This window comes from Oryx dammah, unplaced genomic scaffold (genome assembly GCF_014754425.2).
Source record: "Oryx dammah isolate SB20612 unplaced genomic scaffold, SCBI_Odam_1.1 HiC_scaffold_19, whole genome shotgun sequence".
In the NCBI taxonomy this organism is placed as follows: Eukaryota; Metazoa; Chordata; class Mammalia; order Artiodactyla; family Bovidae; genus Oryx; species Oryx dammah.
Genome location: NW_024070203.1, coordinates 42,978,570 through 43,001,010, shown reverse-complemented (window position 1 = coordinate 43,001,010; position 22,441 = coordinate 42,978,570). Strand labels below are relative to the sequence as shown.

At 36.3% G+C, this 22,441-nt stretch overlaps 2 protein-coding genes across 3 annotated transcripts in view; both read right to left on the bottom strand.

Moving 5' to 3' along the window:
- The window catches only part of MCMDC2 (minichromosome maintenance domain containing 2), a 36,999-nt gene extending 26,987 nt beyond the window's left edge, over nt 1-10,012 (bottom strand). Inside the window, exons 1-8 of the mRNA XM_040261321.1 lie at nt 9,843-10,012; nt 9,620-9,750; nt 9,482-9,541; nt 7,242-7,437; nt 5,968-6,090; nt 5,745-5,849; nt 3,246-3,371; nt 368-605 (exon numbers count right to left, since the gene is read on the bottom strand). Of these exons, the coding sequence (XP_040117255.1) occupies nt 368-605; nt 3,246-3,371; nt 5,745-5,849; nt 5,968-6,090; nt 7,242-7,437; nt 9,482-9,541; nt 9,620-9,750; nt 9,843-9,936 (1,073 nt within the window). The 5' untranslated portion in view covers nt 9,937-10,012. The remainder of the gene's footprint in view (nt 1-367; nt 606-3,245; nt 3,372-5,744; nt 5,850-5,967; nt 6,091-7,241; nt 7,438-9,481; nt 9,542-9,619; nt 9,751-9,842) is intronic.
- An 8,718-nt stretch (nt 10,013-18,730) lies between these two features.
- LOC120878638 (serine/threonine-protein kinase Sgk3) overlaps nt 18,731-22,441 on the bottom strand; it is a 111,436-nt gene continuing 107,725 nt past the window's right edge. For both annotated transcript variants that reach the window (XM_040261320.1, XM_040261319.1), the window contains exon 17: nt 18,731-20,578. In XM_040261320.1, coding sequence (XP_040117254.1) covers nt 20,408-20,578 — 171 coding nt within the window. In that variant the 3' untranslated portion in view covers nt 18,731-20,407. The remainder of the gene's footprint in view (nt 20,579-22,441) is intronic.

Here is a 22,441-nt window from a genome sequence, read left to right as displayed (position 1 = left end):
ATGCTCATTAATGGAAGATTAAATTGGAATCTGTGCAATCTGTGGCAGTTAGCACTATATTTACATTATGATTTAATTTTTATTTTAGCAAAACATCATCTATCCAATTAAGTTAGAGCTAACTGGACTTTTATTTTTTTAATTTAAATTTCATTCTATACATTTGTTTTTGCCTTATAATTGCACATACTATATTAATATATGAAGTTCATTCCTAGGTTTTTGAACATTTAAGTAAACTTTTTAAAGAGTACTTGCTAGTGGGGAGCAATTTATATCAGATAAATTCTAAATATCTGTCTTATAATAATCTTTATGGAAAAGATTTATGCAATCTGTGATCAATTTGTAATGGCATATATTTTACCTGTCTATGAGTAGAGTATCACTTGTTACAATTAAAATATCCAAGCAATTTTCCAGTTCCTTGTTACGGTCACTTGTCTGTACTAGACTCATCAGCAAACAGAGCTTGAGCAAATTGTAAGTCCCTGGAGGAACAATCTGTGATGCAAAGATGTTGGCAAGTATGGCTGTAAACTTCCAGCATGAGCTGGAAGTCAGAGAGAGGAGACACCTGAAATTGTCACTAATTCCTGAAGGAACTGAAAGTAAATATTAATACACATATTAAAAAGGGCTTTAAAACAAGCAAATGGTATACAGACATCTAATTCCATTAATCTAAAATATGAAATTGCAGTTCTTTTAATGATGCCACATTCAAATTGTTACAGTGATAATAAATTATGATTGGAGGTCACTCTGGTTTATCATTTCTACCCAAGGAACATAATAAAAGGATGCACACCCTGTGTGCCCACATAGATTGCCTGTGGGTTGCAAGTAAATTCCTCATTTTTTCCTTTTAAGACCAATGTGAGCAAAGTCAGATCATGAGGCTCCTGTATTGCAGTGTTTCCTTTTTATTTCTATGTTTGAAACAGTATCACACTTAGTGAGGGCTAAAAAGCAGAACTGAATATTCTGCTTTAGGGAGGGCTAAAATCAGTTCTGAATATTCATTGGAAGGACTGATGCTGAAGCTGAAACTCCAACACTTTGGCCACCTGATGCGAAGAACTGACTCATTTGAAAAGACTCTCATGCTAGAAAAGATTGAAGGCAGAAGGAGAAAGGGATGACACAGGATGAGACGGTTGGATGGCATCACTGACTCGATGGACATGAGTCGGAGTAAGCTCCAGGAGTTGGTGGTGGACAGGGAAGCCTGGTGTACTGCAGTCCATGGGGTCCCAAAGAGCCAGACACAACTGAGTGACTGAACTGAACTGAACTGAACTGAAAAAGCAGAACGGGATATATTTGAATGTTCCTGTTAAAAGGGAAGATTTATACCCTACTAATTTAACATAGACTGTAACATTCTAGACTTCTCCACTCCCTTATTCTGTCCAATTCCTGAAAGGGATGAGCAATTTAATCCAATGGGTCAGTTTGGGAAGAGCTGTGCACATATAACTCAGTCCCTTTCTCTTTCCTCTTGGGCTGTCATCACCGAGCAATGATTTATTCTATTCAGCCATGTCCATGGACCAAGGGAGGCCTACCTAGAGTAGGTCTTGCACATTTAGGTGGTTAAATCTGCCTAATTCTAGAGTTTAGCAGGAGAAAGCACACTTCACCTACATATAAGTCATGTTCTGCTACCAAATCAGTAAATTTTAAAACATTTCACAGCAGAAAATACTAAAAGGATCTTTAAAATGTCCATTGTTCATTAATGCTTTCTTTACTCAATATTTTTATTTTTTTAATGTTTTTCTCTTCAAAATAAGCAGAGATGTCTAGAATTCATTGTATTTAAATTCAACTTGAAAGAAAGTGAAAGTGCTAGCTGCTCAGTAGTGAGCAACTCTTTGTGACCCCATAGACTATAGCCCACCAGGCTCCTCTGTCCATGGAATTCTCCAGGCAAGAATACTGGAATGAGTAGCCATTCCCTTTTCCAGGGGATCTTCCTCACCTAGGGATCAAACCCAGGTCTCCCACATTGCAGGCAGATTCTTTACCATCTAAGCCACCAGGGAAGCCCTAAATTCAACATTGGCCTCTGTTATTCTAGATAGCTATCTCAGTTCAGTTCAGTTCAGTCACTCAGTTGTGTCCAACTCTTTGCAACCTCATGGACTGCAGCATGCCAGGCCTCTCTGTCCATCGCTAACTCCCAGAGTTTTCTCAAACTCATGTCCATTGAGTTGGTGATGCCATCCAGCCATCTCATCCTCTGTCGTCCCCTTCTCCTCCTGCCTTCAATCTTTCCCAGCATCAGGGTCTTTTCAAATGAGTCAGCTCTTCGCATCAGGTGGCCAAAGTATTGGAGTTTCAGCTTCACCATCGGTCCTTCCAATGAATACCCAGGAATCATTTCCTTTAGTATAGACTGGTTGGCTCTCCTTGCGGTCTAAGGGACTCTCAAGAGTCTTCTCCAATACCACAGTTCAAAAGCTATCTAGTGATTAAAAAAAAAAAACTATTATTCAAGATTTAACTAGCCTGTCTTACATTTAGATATTTGTTTGCCAGAGTAGATCTGCTGTTCACTTTTGGTTACTTAGTGCTTACTTAAGTTGGAAGAAAATTATCAGTAATAAAGCAGATATTTTGGCCCCCAACTGCCTTTGCCTCTTGTCTTATTTCTCGATTGGCTCAAAACTCAGATGCAGAAGAGGATGCCATTTTATCCAGCTCTTTTTCTCAACCACGACAAGTTATTTAGCATTGCCTTAGCTAGAAAACAAAGGTAAGAAAAGCTTTTAGATTACTCTTTAACTCCTGGCATCTTAAAATGTTCTTCTCATTGGTAATTATTTTTTTAAAAATCTAAGTAGAGTTTAGCCAAAAGAAAAGAATCATTCCTAAGGGCAAGTTTCTACATTATCCTGCTTTATTTCCTTCATAGTATTTATTATCTGAAATTGTCTTATTAATTAGTTTAGATTTATTCACTATCTACCATATGATTTAAGGGTGGGAATCTTGACTGTCCTGATCACAGCTCTATCCCTAGTGTTTTGAAGAGTGTCCAGCATACAGACAGCCAATACTTATCTCCTGAATGAATGGCTTTAAACTTGCAAGTATTTGTTGAAAATGATATTAACATTTTCCTTACCTTTTGGAATGCAAAAAGTGATACTATCAGACAGCCAATACTTATCTCCTGAATGAATGGCTTTAAACTTGCAAGTATTTGTTGAAAATGATATTAACATTTTCCTTACCTTTTGGAATGCAAAAAGTGATACTATTTGCTTCTACACAGACAGCAGTTTGTGATGTTTTTACACAGGTTGGAATTCCAATAACCTTATACTCATTTCCTATATTCATTTTATTCACTGATTCATCTAAAATTATTAAAGACAAAAGAAAATATATGTTTACTGAATGAAACTTTTACTGATGATATGGTTCTAAAACCAGTAACAATTTAATAGTTCAGTTAGCTGCTAAATATTTACTTTTGTTTAGTATAACATGCATATTGAGTGACATGAATAATGTAAATTGAGGTAATTTTACTGCTGATAAATTTTGAGACATCATTTTGAGCCAGTGATGAGCTGACTTCAAGAAGTATGTGGCATAGCAACTAAACAGTCTCCTATATATAGTCAAGAGGCAAAACAGGACAACTCTGTTTAAATGAAACATGTTTCCATTAAATAACAAAAATGTTAATAAAAGACTTTATAAGTAATAATTTTATTTGGAAAGAAAATTATTTTAAAAAGTATTATGTACTGTCTATAATAGACAAGGTACTTTTACACACACTATGTAATTATAAACTTTAAGACAAATATTGTTATCCCCATTTTATATATGAAGAAACCAAGAGGTTAAGTGACTTATACAAGGCTAAAGTAGTTAAGTACTTAGTCATTCAGTCATGTCCAACTCTTTGTGACCCCATGGACTGTAGCCTGCCAGGTTCCTTTGTCCATGGGGATTCTCCAGGCAAGAATATTGGAGTGGATTGCCATGCCCTCCTCCAGGGGATCTTCCCAACCCAGGGATCAAACCCAGGTCTCCCATATTGCACGTGGATTCTTACCGTCTGAGCTACCAGGGAAGCCCAAGTAGTTAAGTATTCAAACTGAAATTCCCATCTGGGTCTACTCCTGTCTAAAGTCTACCTGCAAGACACTTTACTAGGTTCCTCTCACCTTTACGGATTGAGCAAAGCTTTTGCACAAGTTCAAAATTTATTATGAAAAACTAAAAAATCTTGATCCTCCATTACACAGTTATAATTTGGATGGTTGTAAAGCTGTGAAAGAAAAGCTTACAAGCAGGAGCAAGGATTAACCTCCCTCTGTGAGTAAACAGTAATCTCTGTTTCTCCCTCTCTGTTCTTTCTCTCTCTCTCTCTAGCTCCAGAGAATATCTTGGAATATCTAGGTCAAACCCTGTGGACCTAGATGGGAAGAATCAGGCCCAAGGCTTAAGAAAATAAAAACCGCAAACCAAATAAACAAACCAACACTCCCTCTTCCCCTACCCCACCAAACCTCTGAAGGATACAGTATGAATTACAAGGGGAAAATTAAACAAACAATTTTTTAGCTGTTCCCTGGACTCAGAGTTTGGTGAATGTATCCTGAGGTCAAGAAAGGATCAAGAGGAAGGCTAGGAGACTGGGAAGTCTGAGTATCTCTTCTGATAATCCCCAAAGGCCTCCTTTTATTAATTTAATTTTTAAAAATTCATTTGGGTTCTATTAAAAGTTTATTTGAAGAAAGGATTTTCTACTAAAATATATGTTGGATAGTCACTTATATTTCTATATTGTAATGTATGGTTTGTATTTAGTAGAATTAAGTAGTTAAAATAATAGACTTTGGAGCTAGAATGCCTGAGTTTGAATCATGGCTATGTCATGTGCTAGCTGTGTAACCTTGGAAAAGTTATTTAACTCCTCTGTGCATCCATTTCCACACTGTAAGTGGAGACAACAATTGAAAGAGTTGAGAGTTGCTCTGATTAAATGAGTTAATATATGTAAAAGTGTCTGGCACACAATACTTGGTATTAAAAATTATAGTCATTTGGGCTTACATGCCTGCCTTGTCTTTGTCAAGCATGGTGAAAAGAATTCTTGTTTGTCTCTACTTTCCAAACTCTTGAGTTCCCTACACATGGTTGCATCCAAAATCTCTCTTTAAAAACAGTTTAATTCTTCCAATTTTAGCCCAAGAAAAGAGGCTGAACCCATCTTCATTTTCACAATTCTGGCTTCTTAATGAAGACTCACTCTTCCCTGGGTGATTGATACTGATAATGATTTCCTCCTTTATTGCAGAATCTTTCTACTCACAGGTCTTAACCCATGGAGTTCACTCATTTATTGAATGAATTTACTTACTAAATTTTTACTATGTGCAGTAAAAATTCACATCCTACCCTCATGAACATTATATTTTAAAACATTAATACTTACATAAGACATACATACACAATAATGAGAGATTATTACTGTGAATAACTGTCACACTGAGATTTAACATAGTGCTTCATAGCATGTACTAATATCTTTTTAAGTGAATGTTGTGTGACTGAATAAATAATTGGTACATTAGCTGTATATGACTCTAAAATACTCAAGAAAGAGAAGACCTATGATTATCAAGCTATACAAGTACCATATATAAATACCATGTTTATACCATGTATAGCAAACATAAAGTCAAGTACATTTTAGTGCAAACAGGTCTTACCTCTGAGGAAGACTGTAAGAGATTGAAACCTAAATGGCTGGTTGTTACAATATCCTCGAAAAGCATGAAGTGACTTTGCAGTAATTATTTCAACTATCTGTTTATCTGAATGCAAAAAGCAAAAAAGAATTAGTTATTAGGATATATATTCAATTTAATTTCTACATTAAAGTATCAGACATTATTTTAAAAATTATAATTATAAAATATAAATGCATTTTACCACCAAGTACTCTAAATTTTCTGTCTTCTTGAAGTGAAGATGAACATAGATTACACAAAAAGTCATTTCTTACTGTTGCAGATTCTGTAGCACCAGGTACATGCACTCTTATATACTGAAATCCTGAAAGAAAACAGAGTTAAGCTATATTTGCCTTCAGATTTAGCTTTCTATTTTCAGTCCTTTCATTGTGTCGAGAAATCGCTCAGTCGTGTCCGACTCTTTGCAACCCCATGGGCTGTAGCCTACCAGGCTCCTCCCTCCATGGGATTCTCTAGGCAAGAGTACTAGAGTGGATTGCCATTTTCAATCCTTTAAAATGACTCTAATTCAACATATAATTAAATTGGGTTTGGATGTGAGTTCACAGCAGTTCAATGGCTATTTCTTGCCAGGCACTGTGCTAAGGCACTGGTTTTATGGGTATTTAAACACACAATTTCAATAGGTGGTGACCAAAAACACACAATTTCAATACAAAGTGTTTGGAGAGAAGACAGGAAGGGCAACCCACCCAATGAGAGGTGGGGATGAATGGAAAAGTTGTCCTGGAGAAAGACTGAATGGAGTTAAGCCAAAGGGTTGAGAGAGGACATTACATGGAGAGGGAACACCATGAACAGCTCTGAAATTGTGTGAGAGAACAAGTACATCAGCAATACAAGTACACCTATTAAATTACAGAGGAGAGATGGGGAAGAAAGAATGAATTTCAAGGTTATACAAAGTAGAATTGCAAACATTGTGAAAGTCACTCAGTCAGGTGCGACTCTTTGCAACCCCATGGACTGTATATTTCATGGAATTCTTCAAGCCAGAATACTAGAGTGGGTAGCATTTCCCTTCTCCAGGGGATCTTCCCAACCCAGGGATCGAACCCAGGTGTCCCGCATTGTGGGCAGATTCTTTACTAGTTGAGCTATGAGGGAAGCTCTTGTAAACACTGAAAGTGAAAGTCAAGTTGCTTAGTCGAGTCTGACTCTTTGCTACCCTATGGACTGTAGCCTGCCAAGCTCCTCCATCCATGGGATTTTCCAAGCAAGGATACTGGAGTGGGTTGCCATTTCCTTCTCCAGGGGAGCTTCCAGACCCAGAGATTGAACCCGGGTCTCCCACACTGCAGGCAGACTCCTTACCATCTGAGCCACCAAGGAAGCCTAGGAGACACCAAATTTTATCCCATTCTTTTTATGCTATGAATGTTTCATAACTAATTATAAACATGATTTAAGACTAAACAGTAAATTATTTTGATTTTACATTTTAATATTTACCTTTTGAAAGAGGGCATGCTTCATCTGAACAAAGAAATCTTGCACCTTGTGTGTATTTGGTTACAGTTGTCATTGCAATCACAATTCCTTGTATCGTATAAAATCTTTGAGATGTATAATCACGTGGAAACTCACAAAGATCAAGACAATAACTTGGCAGAGGAGGCAAATGTGTTAACTTCAGCACTATATTAATCTAATAAGAACATAAAAAATAGTATTAAAAAGTGCAGATCCAATTGGACTTGCATTACAATATAGTAAATATATTTGTAGGGTAAGTCAAATAAATGATTTGTTAGTATTAGGAACCAACCTTTTGAGCATTAAGAGAAAAGACATTTAAATGTAAAATTAAAATGCAAAATCCTTATAATCTGATATTTTAATTAAAAGTATTATAAATTATTATCTTTCTTTAAAAATATACATTTCTGTAGAAAATAACAAAATTTTGTAAAGAAATTATCTTGCAATTAAAATTTAAAAAATAAAATCAGGGAAAAGTTAAAAAAAATATATATATATATATACACATTTCCTCACCATTCCCTGAAAAACTTATTTATAAAACAATGACAACCTCATAGCAATAATGCCCAGATCTCTAAATATAATTTCTCACTGAAAGGAACCAGAGCTCCTTAGGAAAAATGGCTAGTTTCAGGTCTGGGGCAGAAAATACACTAATGAAATGTATCAGAAGGAAATAAGAACAAACTTTAAGAAGCTCCCAGTGACCAAAGTTAGAGAATATAAACATAAAAAAATGACAAAGATTCACTGAAACATATCAGATATATTAAAAAATTAATGTATTAATAGCTCCTCATAATTTAAAAATGGAAAAGCAAGCAAAAATATTGTTCATCATTGGAAGCTACTATATTTCAACTTATCACTCCAAACATTTATAAATGGAAAGAATCAAACATTTCTTCTGCTTTTTCTGTACAAATTGTATTGCAAGGTAATTAAACAGTTGATGAGAGAAAAACTTCTCTTGCAGGATAATTTTAGGTAATAAACATTGAAAGTTTTCTAAAATCTGGAAAATCACAATTTTGCAACTCCTAATGAAATAACGGAATCTAGCCAATGATTCAGGAGATCTGGGTTCGATCCCTTGGTCAGGAAGATCCCTTGGAGAAGGAAATGGCAACTGGCTCCAGTCTTCTTGTCTAAAGAATCCCATGGACAGAGGAGTCTGGCAGGCATGGGGTCGCAATGAGTCAGACACGACTAAGTGACTAACACACACACAGGCAATGATTATCAATGACTGCAAAAACTGAGGTGAAAGCTGATGCTAAACTGTGATTTGGAGGGGTCAGACTGACATCATCTGCACCCACCAATCAATGTGGCATTGCTAAAAGTGGGACCACAGAGAGGGCACTTCTACTGTAGGGCAGTATGAAACGTGACACTATAATATATTCTTGTCAAAATGAGTTGAATTTGAATCTAAGCAAGTATAATATTTAGAAGCAACTGCTATTTTTCAGAAATATGGGGTCTAGGGAATAAGTTAAATACCACATGAACATAATCAGACAAGCCCAGATTATAAGACATTTTACAGGACAACTAACTAGCTTCTTCAAAAATTCAATGGCATAAAAAGGAGGGGAAGGAAATGCCTCTAGATCAAAAAGACATGGTGAGATATAAGAACCAATTATAATGTGTACATCTTGTTTTGATCTTGACTTGAACAAATCAGCTATTAGAGATTCTTGAGAATCCCAATTGGGCAAATTTAAATCTGGGCTGGACAGGATATTAGACGATACTAAGAAATTACTGTTTTTTGTAAGGGGTAATAGTGTCATTGTGGTTATAAAAGAAAAATGTCCACAATTTTCAGAGGTTGATACATACCGAAGTATGTAGGTGTGAAATATCAAATGTATTTTAAAGATTTGCCTTAAAATATTTCAGGAAAAAACTGATGATGCAGATATAGCAAAATATTGCAAACTATTAAACCTGAGCAATAGATAATATGGCAGTTCATTGTATTATTCTCTTTATTTTAGGGTATGTTTAAAATGTTTTATTATTAAAATGCTTAATATTATAAGTGATAATGCAGGAAGTAAAGATGTGTATGTAGTCCATTGAACTTTGAAGAATGTTTTAATACAAAATATATTTTAATATAAAAATATTTATTTACAAGTTATCCTGAAAGTACTGTACCTTAGCTTTCTTTGTTAAATTTAACTAAAACTTACTTGGGTTTCAGTCTGCAACTGTCCAATTAGTGAGAGAGTCTTAACAGCAATATAACAGACCTGTGATTTCAAACAAGAAAACCAAAGAAGTTATGGAAGATTCCATGTGGCATGAAATTATTTCTTTCTTTAACTTACTGATTGAAAAACTCGAGCAGCTTTTAAAGGCTGGTGTAAAATGTGATTTCCAAGTTCAGCATCCAATTCAACAATATCAGAGGGATTTATTAAAACATTGAATCGATAGACAGCATAACTTTGTTTTGAATCTATAAAAATACACAAATTTAAAAATGAAGTTAGTTATATGTAGGACTTTATTTTAAAGTTTCTAAAATAAAGTCACCTTTGCTGAACATACCATTGTAGTATTTGCAATCATCTATGAACTTCTGGAGGCCTCCACTTCTGTCAAGATAGATAAGGGCTGCCTCTTTCATTTTTAGATTTGACATTTTCTTCTAGTTAATGATTCTTCTCTTTTACTAACTGCTTAAATCACAATTGCTAGTGAAGACTACAGAGACTGATACTCATAGAAAATATGAGAACACCTAGAAATAAAATAAAATTTACATTTAAGGATATACAATAAAACTGTTTACACTATTAAAGGTAAAACTGAGAGTGAAATAAAATGATGTAAAATTTCCCACTTAAAAAAATTCCTAGGAGTTCCCTAGCAGCCTAGTGGTTCGGATTCTGAGCTTTCACTGCCTTGATGCAGGTTTAATCCCTGGTCAGGGAACTGAGATCCCACAAGCCAAGCAGTGCAGAAAAATCCTACCCAAAGGGAAACCACACTTCGGCTTCTTTTGCCAAATGATATTTTATTCAAGACTAGGTTATGAAATTCTTCACAAGATTGTAAATTTAAGAACAGGATCCTCATGTCTCTTTACAGAGTAAGTATACCAAAATACACTTGTTGAAAAAAATATTAGATAATGAGGTCCTAGCCTAAGGGATCTGAAAACCTGGTTGTAAATCCAGAGTTTTCTAGTTGCTGTGGGGAAATCACTTGACCTCTCTTGGCTAAGTATCTTCACCTGTAGGAAATTAAGACGTTGTATTAGATGATAAGGCCTCTTCTGGATTTACATTTTGTATCAGTGACCAACATAAAACATTAAACCATAGCAATGAGAGTGGAATACATAAAATTAAAGATAGATAGCAAACAAAAATTGGAAACAATATATGCCAAAAATTGTATTAGGTGGTAGGGATAAGATGATTAAGATCGAATTCTGCCTTCAATGAGGTGCCAATTTCGAGAAGTAAAAAATAATGACTATCAAATTTATTCATTATCAAGTATTTATTGGACATTTACTATTTAATAGATATCATCCTGTCCTAGGTACTGGGGATACAAAGATCAGTAAAATAAGTTCCCTATTGTTCCAAGAATACAGTGAGGGAAAGTAGACATGTAAAAAAGTTAAAATTCTATACAATTTATGTGCTATAAGAGAAATATTAATGTACTAGAGAGCACAGAAGGAACTGTATATGAAAGAGTTCACTAAACTTGGGGTCTTCCTCGTGTAGGGGTAATAATATTTTCTATTGTTTTAGGACATTTTGATTTAATATTGTTGAGTCATAGACATTTAAAGGTGACATTTCAGTAACTGGAGGAGAGTTAAGTGCGATTTCAGTAATTGGAGGAGAGGTGAAGAGAAGAGAAAGGTTTTCAAGGATAGCGGTAATCTCCCTTCTCCCAGTTTTCTCGTCTACACTATTGAATCCACACCCCTGCTACTTGGAGTTCAGCTCATTTTCCAAAGCGAGACTCCTTTTGGCTAGTACATGGAGGGCGGGGCGGCCGGAGGCGCCGGCAGGGAGGCGGGGAACTTCCGAGTTTATTTTTCAGTGCCCCTAATCTAAATAAAAAGATCTCAAAGCATGTGTTGTATTCAGAACGTTCCATGTGTGTTTCATCAGACCATAATTTGGAGGCCGAATGATGGGAGACTGCTAATAATGAAATGTTTTGGTGAAGTTCAACAGGATTGAAAAATGTGGAAGTCCATAATGATTATACAAACAAAGGGAAATCATCAACGTTTTTAACAGGGGAGTAATATGGTCAGATTTTTATTTTGGACATCAGTGCTTGCTGCCAGAGTGGAAAGAGGGGTTGCAATAGAAGAATTCTATGACCAGTTTCTAGTCTTTGGAGATACGTAGCCCAACCTAGGCTTCCCTGGTGGCTCAGAGGTTAAAGCATCTGCCTCTAATACCAGAGACCTGGGTTCGATCCCTGAATCGGGAAGATCCCCTGGATAAGGAAATGGCAACCCACTCCAGTATTCTTGCCGAGAGAATCCCATGGACGGGGGAACCTGGTGGGCTACAGTCCCTGAGGTCGCAAAGAGTCGGACAAGACTGAGCGACTTAACTTAGCCCAACCTAGGGCGTTAAGAACGAAAGAGAATGGAGGGGATGGATTCTAGACTTCTAAAAATTTCACGCCGGTCTACCGGTGTGGGTGGATGCTGCTGTTCTAATAGCATACGGAAGTCGAGAATACGGAAGTCGGGAGAAGGATAGGGAAATGACAAGGTGAAATTCATTTCAGATATGCTGACTTTTGACTTTGATCGGTTCTGAGGATGCCCAGACAGATAGAAGAATTAGGGCGACGTAAACCAGGGCTTGGCCTTTAGTAATTTTAAAAAGACCAGAGATAACGCTCTGGGTATCACCGGTGTAAAGCGGAGGTCCTGGACTACTGGCATTATCAAGGAAGCGGACAGTGAAGGAAAAGACATGGAACCCTTTGGGAAAGCATTAAATAAGCCAACCGGGATAAAATGTGACAGGTCTCCCCACAGCCTAAAGAACCCAAGTGTTGGTTCACTAGAAACAGGCGCAGGTCGGGTCTCCTCTCCTGACCGAGTCAGCAAGTCCGGCCTCATATCTTGAGCTCCAGGACCTCTTCCACCCACAGAGGCACTGTGGACTGTGCCTGTGGACCCCAGCCCAGCAGGGTGTGACACCCTTCCACCCACCGAACCTCTCCTGTCACGCGCCACCTGGAGCCCGGGAGCCAGCATTGTCCTCGCGCGCATGCGCGCACCTCTGGGCCGTTGGTCGCGCAGAGCCTGCTGGGCTTGCCCCTTCCAGTAACCAGAGCACCTAGTCTGACCTGCACTCCATCTTCTTTAATATAACGGGTCTTGCTCGCTCCTTGCGAGGCAAAGAATAGATAGAAAGATAAAAAATCGTTGGTTTTCACCGGCCAAGGATGCTCATATTTGTTAAAAAACTTACATAAAAATCTCCTGGTGGGAATGCAAAATGGTGTAGACAATTCGGAAAACAGTCCCTGATAAAGGACCACAGAGATACTATATGACCCAACAATTTCATGCCACATATTACATTTTATACATATTTTATATAGATAGTATGAGAAAGAATGCAAAACGTATATTCACACAAGAACTTATATGTGAATGTTTGCAGTATTACAATAGCCAAAAAGTGGAAACTGATAAATGGGTAAATAAGATGTGGTATATCCATATAACATGATGTTGTCAGTTCAAAAGAACGTCTGTTCAACTGAACTGACTTTCAATACTCAAAAGAATGAGTATTAAAATGTGCCAGAACATTGATAAACCTGGGAAACACTATACAAAGCAAAAGAAGCTACATAGGAAAGGCCAAATGTTGAAAGATTCCATTTATGTGAAATGTTCAGAAATGACAAGTCTGAGAGTGAGATAATAGATTAGTGGTTTTCTGGGGCTTTAAGGGGAAATGGAGAATGACTGCTAATAGGTATAACTTTTTTTTTTTTAACTGTGGTAATGTACATAAAACTTACCATTTTAACAGTTTTTAAGTGTACAGTTCAGTGGTATTAAGTACATTCACATTGTGAAACCTCACCACCCTCCACCTCCAGAACTTTTTCACCTTTCCAAATTGAAACTCTGTCCCCCTTAAACAGTAATACCCCATTTCCCTGGTTCTCTACTTCCCCATCTGCCCCTGAGAGCAAGCTGGGTTCTGTCTCCATGAATTTGACTACTCAGGGTACCTCATATAAGTGGAATCATACAGTTTGTCCTTTATGACTGGCTTATTTCACTTAACAAAATGTATTCAAGGTTCATCTACATCATATCAGAACTTCCTTTTATAGGCTGAATAATATTCTATTGTATGTATATACCACATTTTGTTTATCCACCCCTATAGGTGGAGAGGGAAAGGGGGATGACAGAGGATGAGATGGTTGGATGTGGCATCACCAACTCAATGGACATGAGTTTGAGCAAGCTCCAGGAGTTGGCGACAGACAGGGAAGCCTGGCATGCTGCAGTCCATGGGGTTGCAGAGTCAGACATGACTGAGTAAACTAAACTGACCCATATAAGGTTTCTTCTTGAGGTGATGACAATGTTCTAAACTTGATTATGGTGATATTTGCACATCTCTGAATAGATTAAAAGCCAGTGAATTTTACACTTTAAATAGGTGAATTCTATGGTGATGTGAATTAAATCTCAATAAAGCTGTTACCAAAAAACCAAAGCTTGTGCTGAGTCCTTCCCTGTTAGTATTACTTTGAACAGTTATCAATCATACTGTATTTCATTGGGTTGGGGAGATCCAGGAGTTGGAAGCCTGGACCATTTTCCTTGGAAAAGTAATAGAAGCCACTCCTTTCAGTATTTAATAGGGTTGACAAACCACCACAGAGTTTGTTCCTATGGGGGAATATCATCTATGTGAGTGATAAGGTGAAGAAAATGTTTTGCTGAACTAGAAATCAATCTGCAACAGCAAAGGTCTGTTAATACTGTCTTGTACTAAAATCCTGTGGTTATAAATACTATTTTATATGAGAAGAAACTATGGGCTGCTGATGGATCTTGTTTTAAGGTAGAATTGATTCTTCTGAAACGTATTTATTAATATATACATAAAAGTTTTGGTTAATCATCAGTTAACTGTAATGATTCATTTCCATGCAAATAATGGAGTTTTAAATCAACCAAGTCCAATAAAATCCTCCACTAGGTTTTTATGTATTTAGTACATCCTTTAAAGTATGTTAGACATAGAAAAAGCACTTAAAATTTTAAGTATTCAGTGCATTACTGTCTGTTGCAAATTCTCTGAAAATGAAAATATGTAGAGTCAAAATTTCATTGCTTCTGATTGCTACATTATTGTAAATACTTATAGCATTTTATTGTTTTAGGAGATCACTGAACATCACAGACAAAATCTCAGCAGCAGGTTAAGAATTAGAAGCCTCCCAATAGGAGGCTTGAAATTTAAAGTAGATATCCAGTGTGTAAAACTAGTATGCTTTGCAAGAAGCAACATTTAATTTTAGATACACTCATATAGGGCATCTGTTGGGAAGATTTATAAAGATAAATACTTTGTTAAGTGATTGGTTCATTTTAATTTTTTAACTCGAGAGTGGTGGTGTGAAAGAGGACTGTTTTATGCAAATCAAAGTCCTTTCCATTCTCATCCCCTCTTCCATTTTTTTCCTTTTTCAGCAACTAACTACACAGGACCTGCTGTCATGCCTTTTAAAGATTTAAAAATTTTAGAGCAGTTTTTTTTCACAGCAAAATTGAGCAAGTTAACAAGTTTTAGGTAGAAACTTATTTTTAGATCTTTCTTCGTAATAAATACATTCAATGATATGTTGAATTGTATCAATTCAAGCAATTATCTCCAAGCACTGTTTTCTCTTGTCTATACATTTTGACAACTGTTTTCATTTAGTTCAAAGTATTTTAAAATTTCTCTTGATATTTCTTCTTTGACCTATGTGTTATGTTATTTAATCTTCATGTATTTTGGGACTTTTCAGTTACATTTGTTATTGATTTCTTGCTTTGTTTGTTCTGTTATGGTTTTAGAGCAGACATGATATAATTTCTATACTTTTCAATTTGGTTAACTGTTTTTTATGGTCCTCAATTTGACCTATCTTGGTGAATGTCCCACGCGAACTTGAGAAGAAAGTGTATTTGCTATTTTTGGATGAAGCAGTCTATAGATGTCAATTATATCCAGTTGATGGATGGTGTTGAGTTCAACTAAGTCCTCACAGACTGCTGTCTGCTGGACCTGTCCATTTCTGAGAGGACTGTTGAAGTCTCTAACTATGATGGTGAATTCATTTCTCTCTCCTTAGTTTTATCAATTTTTGTCTAACGTAGTTTTATACTCCATTAGGTGCATACATATTAAGGATTGCTATGTCTCGAAGAATTGACTCCTTTATCATTCCTTATGTCCTTCTTTATTCCTGGTAATTTGCCTTTCTCTCAAGTCTCTTCTGTCTGAAATTAATATAGCTACTCCTCCTTTCCTCTGATTAGTATTAGCATGCTATATATTTTCTCCATCTATTTAATCTGTATGTCTTTAAAGTGAATTTCTTACAAACAACATATAGTTGGGTCTTGATTTTTGATCCACTCTGAAAAAATCTTTTAATTGGTGCATTTAAGACCGTTTATGCTCAAAGTGATTATTGATATAGTTGGATTAATATCTATCACATTTGTCACTGTTTTCCATTTCCTAGCTCCTGCCTTTGTCTTCTATTCCTTTTTTGCCTTTCATGGTTTTAACTCATTCTAATTTCTCTTTTCTTAGCATATTTTTTCCTTTTTTAAATGGGCTGTCCTAGAGTTTGCAATATATATCTACAACAAATCAAAGCCCACTTTCAAAGAACATTAATGGCTTCACAGTACAGTGAAGTACCTTAGTGTAAATACTTTGTAACAACAAACTAATCTTACTCTCTCTCATCCCTTGTATGATGATGTCATTTTACTTATGTAAAAGTATGAGTAAGCATATTTATACATTATATACATACTCAGATAACACTATTTCAAACAATTATCTCTTAAATCAATAAGAAAAATTTTTTTATTTTACTTTCACTTATTCCTTCTTGGATGCTCTTCCTTTACGTAGATCTGAGTTTCTGAATTATACAATTTTCCTTCTCTCTGAAAGTGTTAGTCACTCAGTTGTATCCAGCTCTTTGGAACCCCATGAACTGTAGTCCATCAGGCTCCTTTGACCTTGGAATTCTCCAGGCAACAATACTGGAGTGGGTTGCCATTTCCTTCTCCAGGGGATCTTCCTGACCCAGGGATGAAACCTGGGTCTCCTGCAATGCAGGCAGATTATTTACCATCTGAGCCACCAGGGAAGCCTTTCTTATCTTTAAAGAACTTTTTAACCTTTCTTGGAAGGCAAGTCTATTGGCAACAAATTACCTCAGTTTTTGTCTGAGAAAGTATGTCTCCTTTACCAAGCTGGTGGGCTTTTCCCTCTCTTCTTGCTATCATAGCTCCTAAGAAGTCACATGTAATTCATATCTTTGTTTCCCCTAGGAATTTTCGTCCCTAATTTATGCCTAGGTATAGTTTTGTTTTGTGGTTTTTGCATTTACTCTGGTGTTCTCTGAGCTTCCTGGATCTGTGATTTGTTGTCTGACATTAATTTGGAGAAATACTTCTATTCCTTTCTCTCTCCTTCTGGTATTCTCATTACATCTAAGTCGCATCTTTCGTAGCTGTCCAACAGACTGAGTGCGTTTCTGTCTCCTCTCCTCCCACCTCCACCCCTTCGGTGGGACAGGATTGCTAGAATGGAGTGGACTTGGGTACCGCCCTTCCCTTACGTCAGTTAGGCTCTGATAAAACTGCTGTGGGTCAGGTTGATTAACTAGTTTCTTCTAGGAGCAAGCCTTGTTAAGAACACAGTGCTCTGGCATATCTGAAAATGGTTCATTTTCCCTCCTCATACTGGAAGTACAAGGAAATGTTTTTCTTAGTTTGTGAGAAGTTGGTTCAGCCCTGGGAGGTAAATCTCACAAAACTGTGGGGACCCCTGTGACCAGGTTCCCCTGGACTTCTGAACTCTCAACAAGTTGTGCACGTCATCTCGAGCATTTGTTAGATAGGTTTTGCCACCGCTGCAGTGCCTCCTGCAGGGCTGCCTGCTGCAGTAAACCACAGCTCTTTCTACTCGGCCATCTGTCTCTCCAGTCTTAGGAGCAGCAGTTTGCCCTGTGGCCTCCACTGTCATGTGTCTCCAACAAAAGCTGCTGATGTTCCAGTCTGCTCAGCTTTTTCTCAGGCAACTTCTAAGCTCCATACATGTGGAACTGGGAAAACGGAAGTTACCACCACACATTCCTGTGCGCTTGGATTGCTTAGGTGATGCTGTTTTTATCTCTTTTCCACTTTCCCTTTGGTCCAAATTCCTGAGTCACTTATCAGTAATGTGGTACAATGGCTAAAATACTAAAGATGGTAGAATAATAACTTTTATTTCTATAAGTAAAAACTGCTATTACAGCTAAGTGGCAGAAAATCCCACTTCAAAAAACAGCTAATTTCCAAACTACATACACGAGGAAATAAGTTAATTTTAACACACTTCATTAAAAGTCATTCCGACACTACCAAAAATGTTCCTATATACCTACTCCCACTTTTCATACAGAATGCGATATACAAAAGAATGAGTCATAAAATATCTGTGTAAAGGTCTGTATGTCTATGGATAAATCACTACAAAAGTTACAGGTATGCTAAAAGAGATTGGTAATGGTAAATTTTTACAGTGATAAAATTTTATAGTAATAAATATTACAAATATTTAAATCACTTTTCAAATGTTTATCATTACTGAAATTATATCCTGACAGTGTTTGCTGGCTCCTAAGTTCAAAAATTATTTTGGCATAGAAAACTTTTGAGCAGAGTACTTGTTGCCAGTATCTATGTCAGTTAACACCTCCCTGTGGGTGTGCCGAATTCTGTAATTTTCAGTCTGTGCTGTAACGTGACAAAGGTTCGGAAGCTCTACACTCTACCATATGCAATAAAATAAGAGATATGTATAACATGAAGAATGTTGGGGCTTCTTCATTTCAACCTTTGAGTTTATTTTGACAATAACCATGAAATAGTTCAAGTATTCAAATGGCATATATTTTCTAAAAGACAGCATGCTCTGAGAAAAAAGATAATCTTGAAACTTGGAAGAGATTTTGCTCACTGAATATTAAACATGTCAGCCTATGATAATCTAGTAATTTCTGTGTAATGTACCAAATATTTAAAATGTTATACTTCTCTCCCTTACATATATGAATAATTACTGTTTGCAATGACTATTGTAACCATCACCAATTTTAAAATAATGGCAGGCATTAGATGATCATTAATCTTTTTGCTAGTTTTTATTATACTTATAAGATTTGTATTTCTTGTGACCCGAGAAACATCAGTATTCTATTTAAAATCTGTTGTTAAAAACATACAATATTGCACTTTAATATTTGGCAGTTTAAGGAACAGCTGAGTAAAAAAATCATAAAGAAACTACAGTTTTTATTTTGCTTTACAATAAGCAAAGAGCTTTGTATAAAAGCAGAACTTACAGTAGTGCCAAATAAACCAAATATTTACAGTGTTGCTATTAAAGTCTTACCTCTAAAGGAAGATTCAGTGTATTGGATGCAAATATTACTAATCTAACAAAAGTACACTCTCCCATCCCCGCTTCTGCTGAATGATTGTAAACTAAAGGGAATTCTATAATTTCTTTCTCAAGAGAAAATTACATGAAAGAACGCTTGTTCTTGAGGCATCAAAACTGTGTCACTGAACTCTTTCACAGTTTCCTACAAGACTTGAAAAATCTCTAAACTAAGAATCAGAACCCCAAGGTAAGCATAATTTTTAGTTTTCTGAATATACTCCTTTTGTACAAGTACACAAGTTGGTTTTTAGTATGATTTTAAAGGTCAATTTTCTGTACTTTTTCTAAGATAAATAAGATACTATGTATCTGCCTAAATTATTTTTAACTTTTGTTACACTGTAGTAAAACTGTATAGATTTATACTGACCCATAATTTGCTATTCTTTTAATTCCCAATTAGGTAAACAGACAGTGCAATATTCTTATTACTTATCAACCAATTAGGAAGACAGCTTCGAACAGCTATTTGCAAAAGCAAATGCCAAGATTTAGACCTACTTAACAATATATTAAATATTCAAAAGACCAAAAAGAACATAAATAGAATGTATTGGTAATATAAATACATGAAACAGAGACATTCATTTTTGGCACCACCTAAAAAAAAATCCAGCAGTTACTTTATTTCCCTTCAGATCTTTGGGAATATTTTAATTGTCTAACTATTAAACTTTCACTTTTCCTCCAGAGGAAAAATAATTCACAAATTTGAACTGGTATTTCAGAAACGTAGAGTTTCCTCTTGTTACTTCTTATTTTGATCTGTAGAATGAACAGTTATCCAAAGCATCAGCTAGCAGCCGGTGAATTAACTATGCTTTTATATTTTAATCCTACCAAGGAATGATTATGTCAAACAGTGATTCATTAGGGAAAGATAATAGCTTTTTTCTTAAACAACCATGTACCAATTGCATAGTTGTGATCAGAGAACAAAGGTCAAAGTAGAGAGCTACAACGGCGTTAATATACATTAACTGAACTGCAATAGACTGCTGAAAAACAGCCGATCTTGGGTAGATGTTAGTGTAAACCTAGAGGGGAAAAAAACAGTCATTAGCAAAAAGTTTTTTTGTTTTTTTCAAAAAATAGGTTAGTGCTAAGAACAACAGCTTTTAAAATTTGTTTAAAAATAAGCTTAATAAACAAGAATACAAATTTTAATCCAAAACTTAGCTCTTTGAAATGCCCTATTTTCTTGCATACAGCAGAAAATACATTTTTCATAGTTTTAAACATTACATGTAAAAATGAGGCACTAGTTAAACATATTTGAATATATTCACACAAACAGAAGTTTCCGTTTCATCTGTAGGCTTATATTTGCTTAACGGTTTCTGGAGGGCAGACTGTTCACAAAAATAAGTCTTCTGAAGGAGGCGCGTAAGAGAAACCAACAAAGGCATCATCTGCTTCCAGTACACTGGCGTTCACTATGGAATAGTCAGAAGACACACAGACAGAATACGGAACTGTTTCTTCTGTAAACACTGCATCAAAGTTCCTGATATCATCCGGTCCCACCTAAAACATCGAAAAGCATACCATTATTCACCATATCTTTTTTTCCCATTGATGTAGTCACTCATTAAAGCCCTCTTTGGAATCCGTCCATTTATTCCTGGCAAGTTTAGATGTCTTCCTACTCCATCACGTCTCCTGAAACATTTCCTGCTTTTTCCTTTTTGCCTTTCATTATTCATGCCCTTCTCACAGTTCAGGTTCTCGTTGTTGGGCAGGGGGAGGAGAGAGAAGGGTGAGGAAGGCCAGTATGACAGAGTGCTTGCCTCTGTTAATGTGACTCTCAGGTCCTGTAACTGACCTGCTTACTCTCTACCCATCATCACCTCTAAGTTTAGAAAAGGTGCTCAGGGAGGTTTTCAAGAGAGCATTTTGCATCTGCTCTTCCTTAAAATGCCTGCCCATCCAGTTTCTCAATTCTGGGAAGGCCTTTTGATGAAGAAATGAATATTAAAGGTGATTCTACAGAGGTCATTCATTCAACATCTGGCTGTGACACCCTTAGCTCTGCAGACCTAAGGGGACTGGAACCTGGGAAGTGAAGTATCGTGGCTACTTAGGCTCAAAGGCAGTGGTTAACCTTCCTTCAGGAAGCTGATACAAGCTAATGGACTCTTCCCTTCCAATGTATTTACAGATCAAAACTGGGATACAAACTCAGGTGGTTCACTCTTTAAGCCCATCCCTGAAACTCTGGGTATTTTCCACTCAGGGGAAGGGGATCCTTAAAATGTCCAATTCACCAACTCTAACCAAGGTAAATGGATTCACAGCAGATATGGAAGTCAAGGGAAGAGTTAGCCCAGCAGGTCTACAAACAAGCAGAGCAGAGACCAGGGAAATCCAGCATGCTAGATCCTTCCACATGAGAGATTCTCCAACAGAGGAGAAAGAATGCTAAAAATTATATTCATGTATGTATATAAAAGTCATCAAATTCTCATTTATAACCCTAGAAGCATGGACTCTGGAACAAGACTAAGGTTTGAATACTGGCTATGAAGGCTGCTAGCTATAATTCCTTATATAAACTAACCTATCTCTGTGAGTTTGTTTCTTCTTCTCTGTAAAATAAAAATACTACCATAAACCTGTTAAGGTTATAGTGAGGACTAGATGCGTTAATACATAAAATTTCCCAAATCTGACACATAGAAGGTGCTCAATAAATGATGACAAATGTTCCTTCACTTGACTTTATAAATATTTTATGAGTACCCTGATGGTTCATGGCTCATATTGCGAGGGATAATACTGCATGGCTCATGTTACAAGTGAGAAAGGACCCTTTTCAAAGCACCCAAGCTCAAGTTCTACTTCTACAATTTTAATTTTAAACTTTCACGAGTGATTTGACCTTTTTGAGCCTAAGTTAATTTATCTGTACTATGTGGAAAACACCAGTACTATTTCATAGGATTGTTGTCTGGCTTGAGTAAAAGACACTAGTATTGAGGATAGTATAGGAGCTAATTTTTAAATCTTTGCTTATCTGTTAGGTGAAAAACAGCAACAGGTGAGGGTTTTATTTTGCTTTCCTTAAATGTCTGAGTTTGGACATCTCAAACATCTAGCAACCATCTGTATTTAGTTTTCTGTAATTGCTTGTTTTGTCTTTTGTTCATGTACAATCACATAGAAGGAATAATGACCTTGAATCAGGCACAGCTTTGAATCACAGCTCTACTACTTTTAACCAGCTACATGACATCTCTGAGTTTCCATTTCTTCATTTATCAAACATGTATAGTAAGAACAGTAATAGCAGTAACTTGGCAGCTTATTTGACACATAAATTACATGCTGTAATGCATAAGAAGTATAATATGCCAACATATAGGAAGCTATCATTAGTAACATCACTAT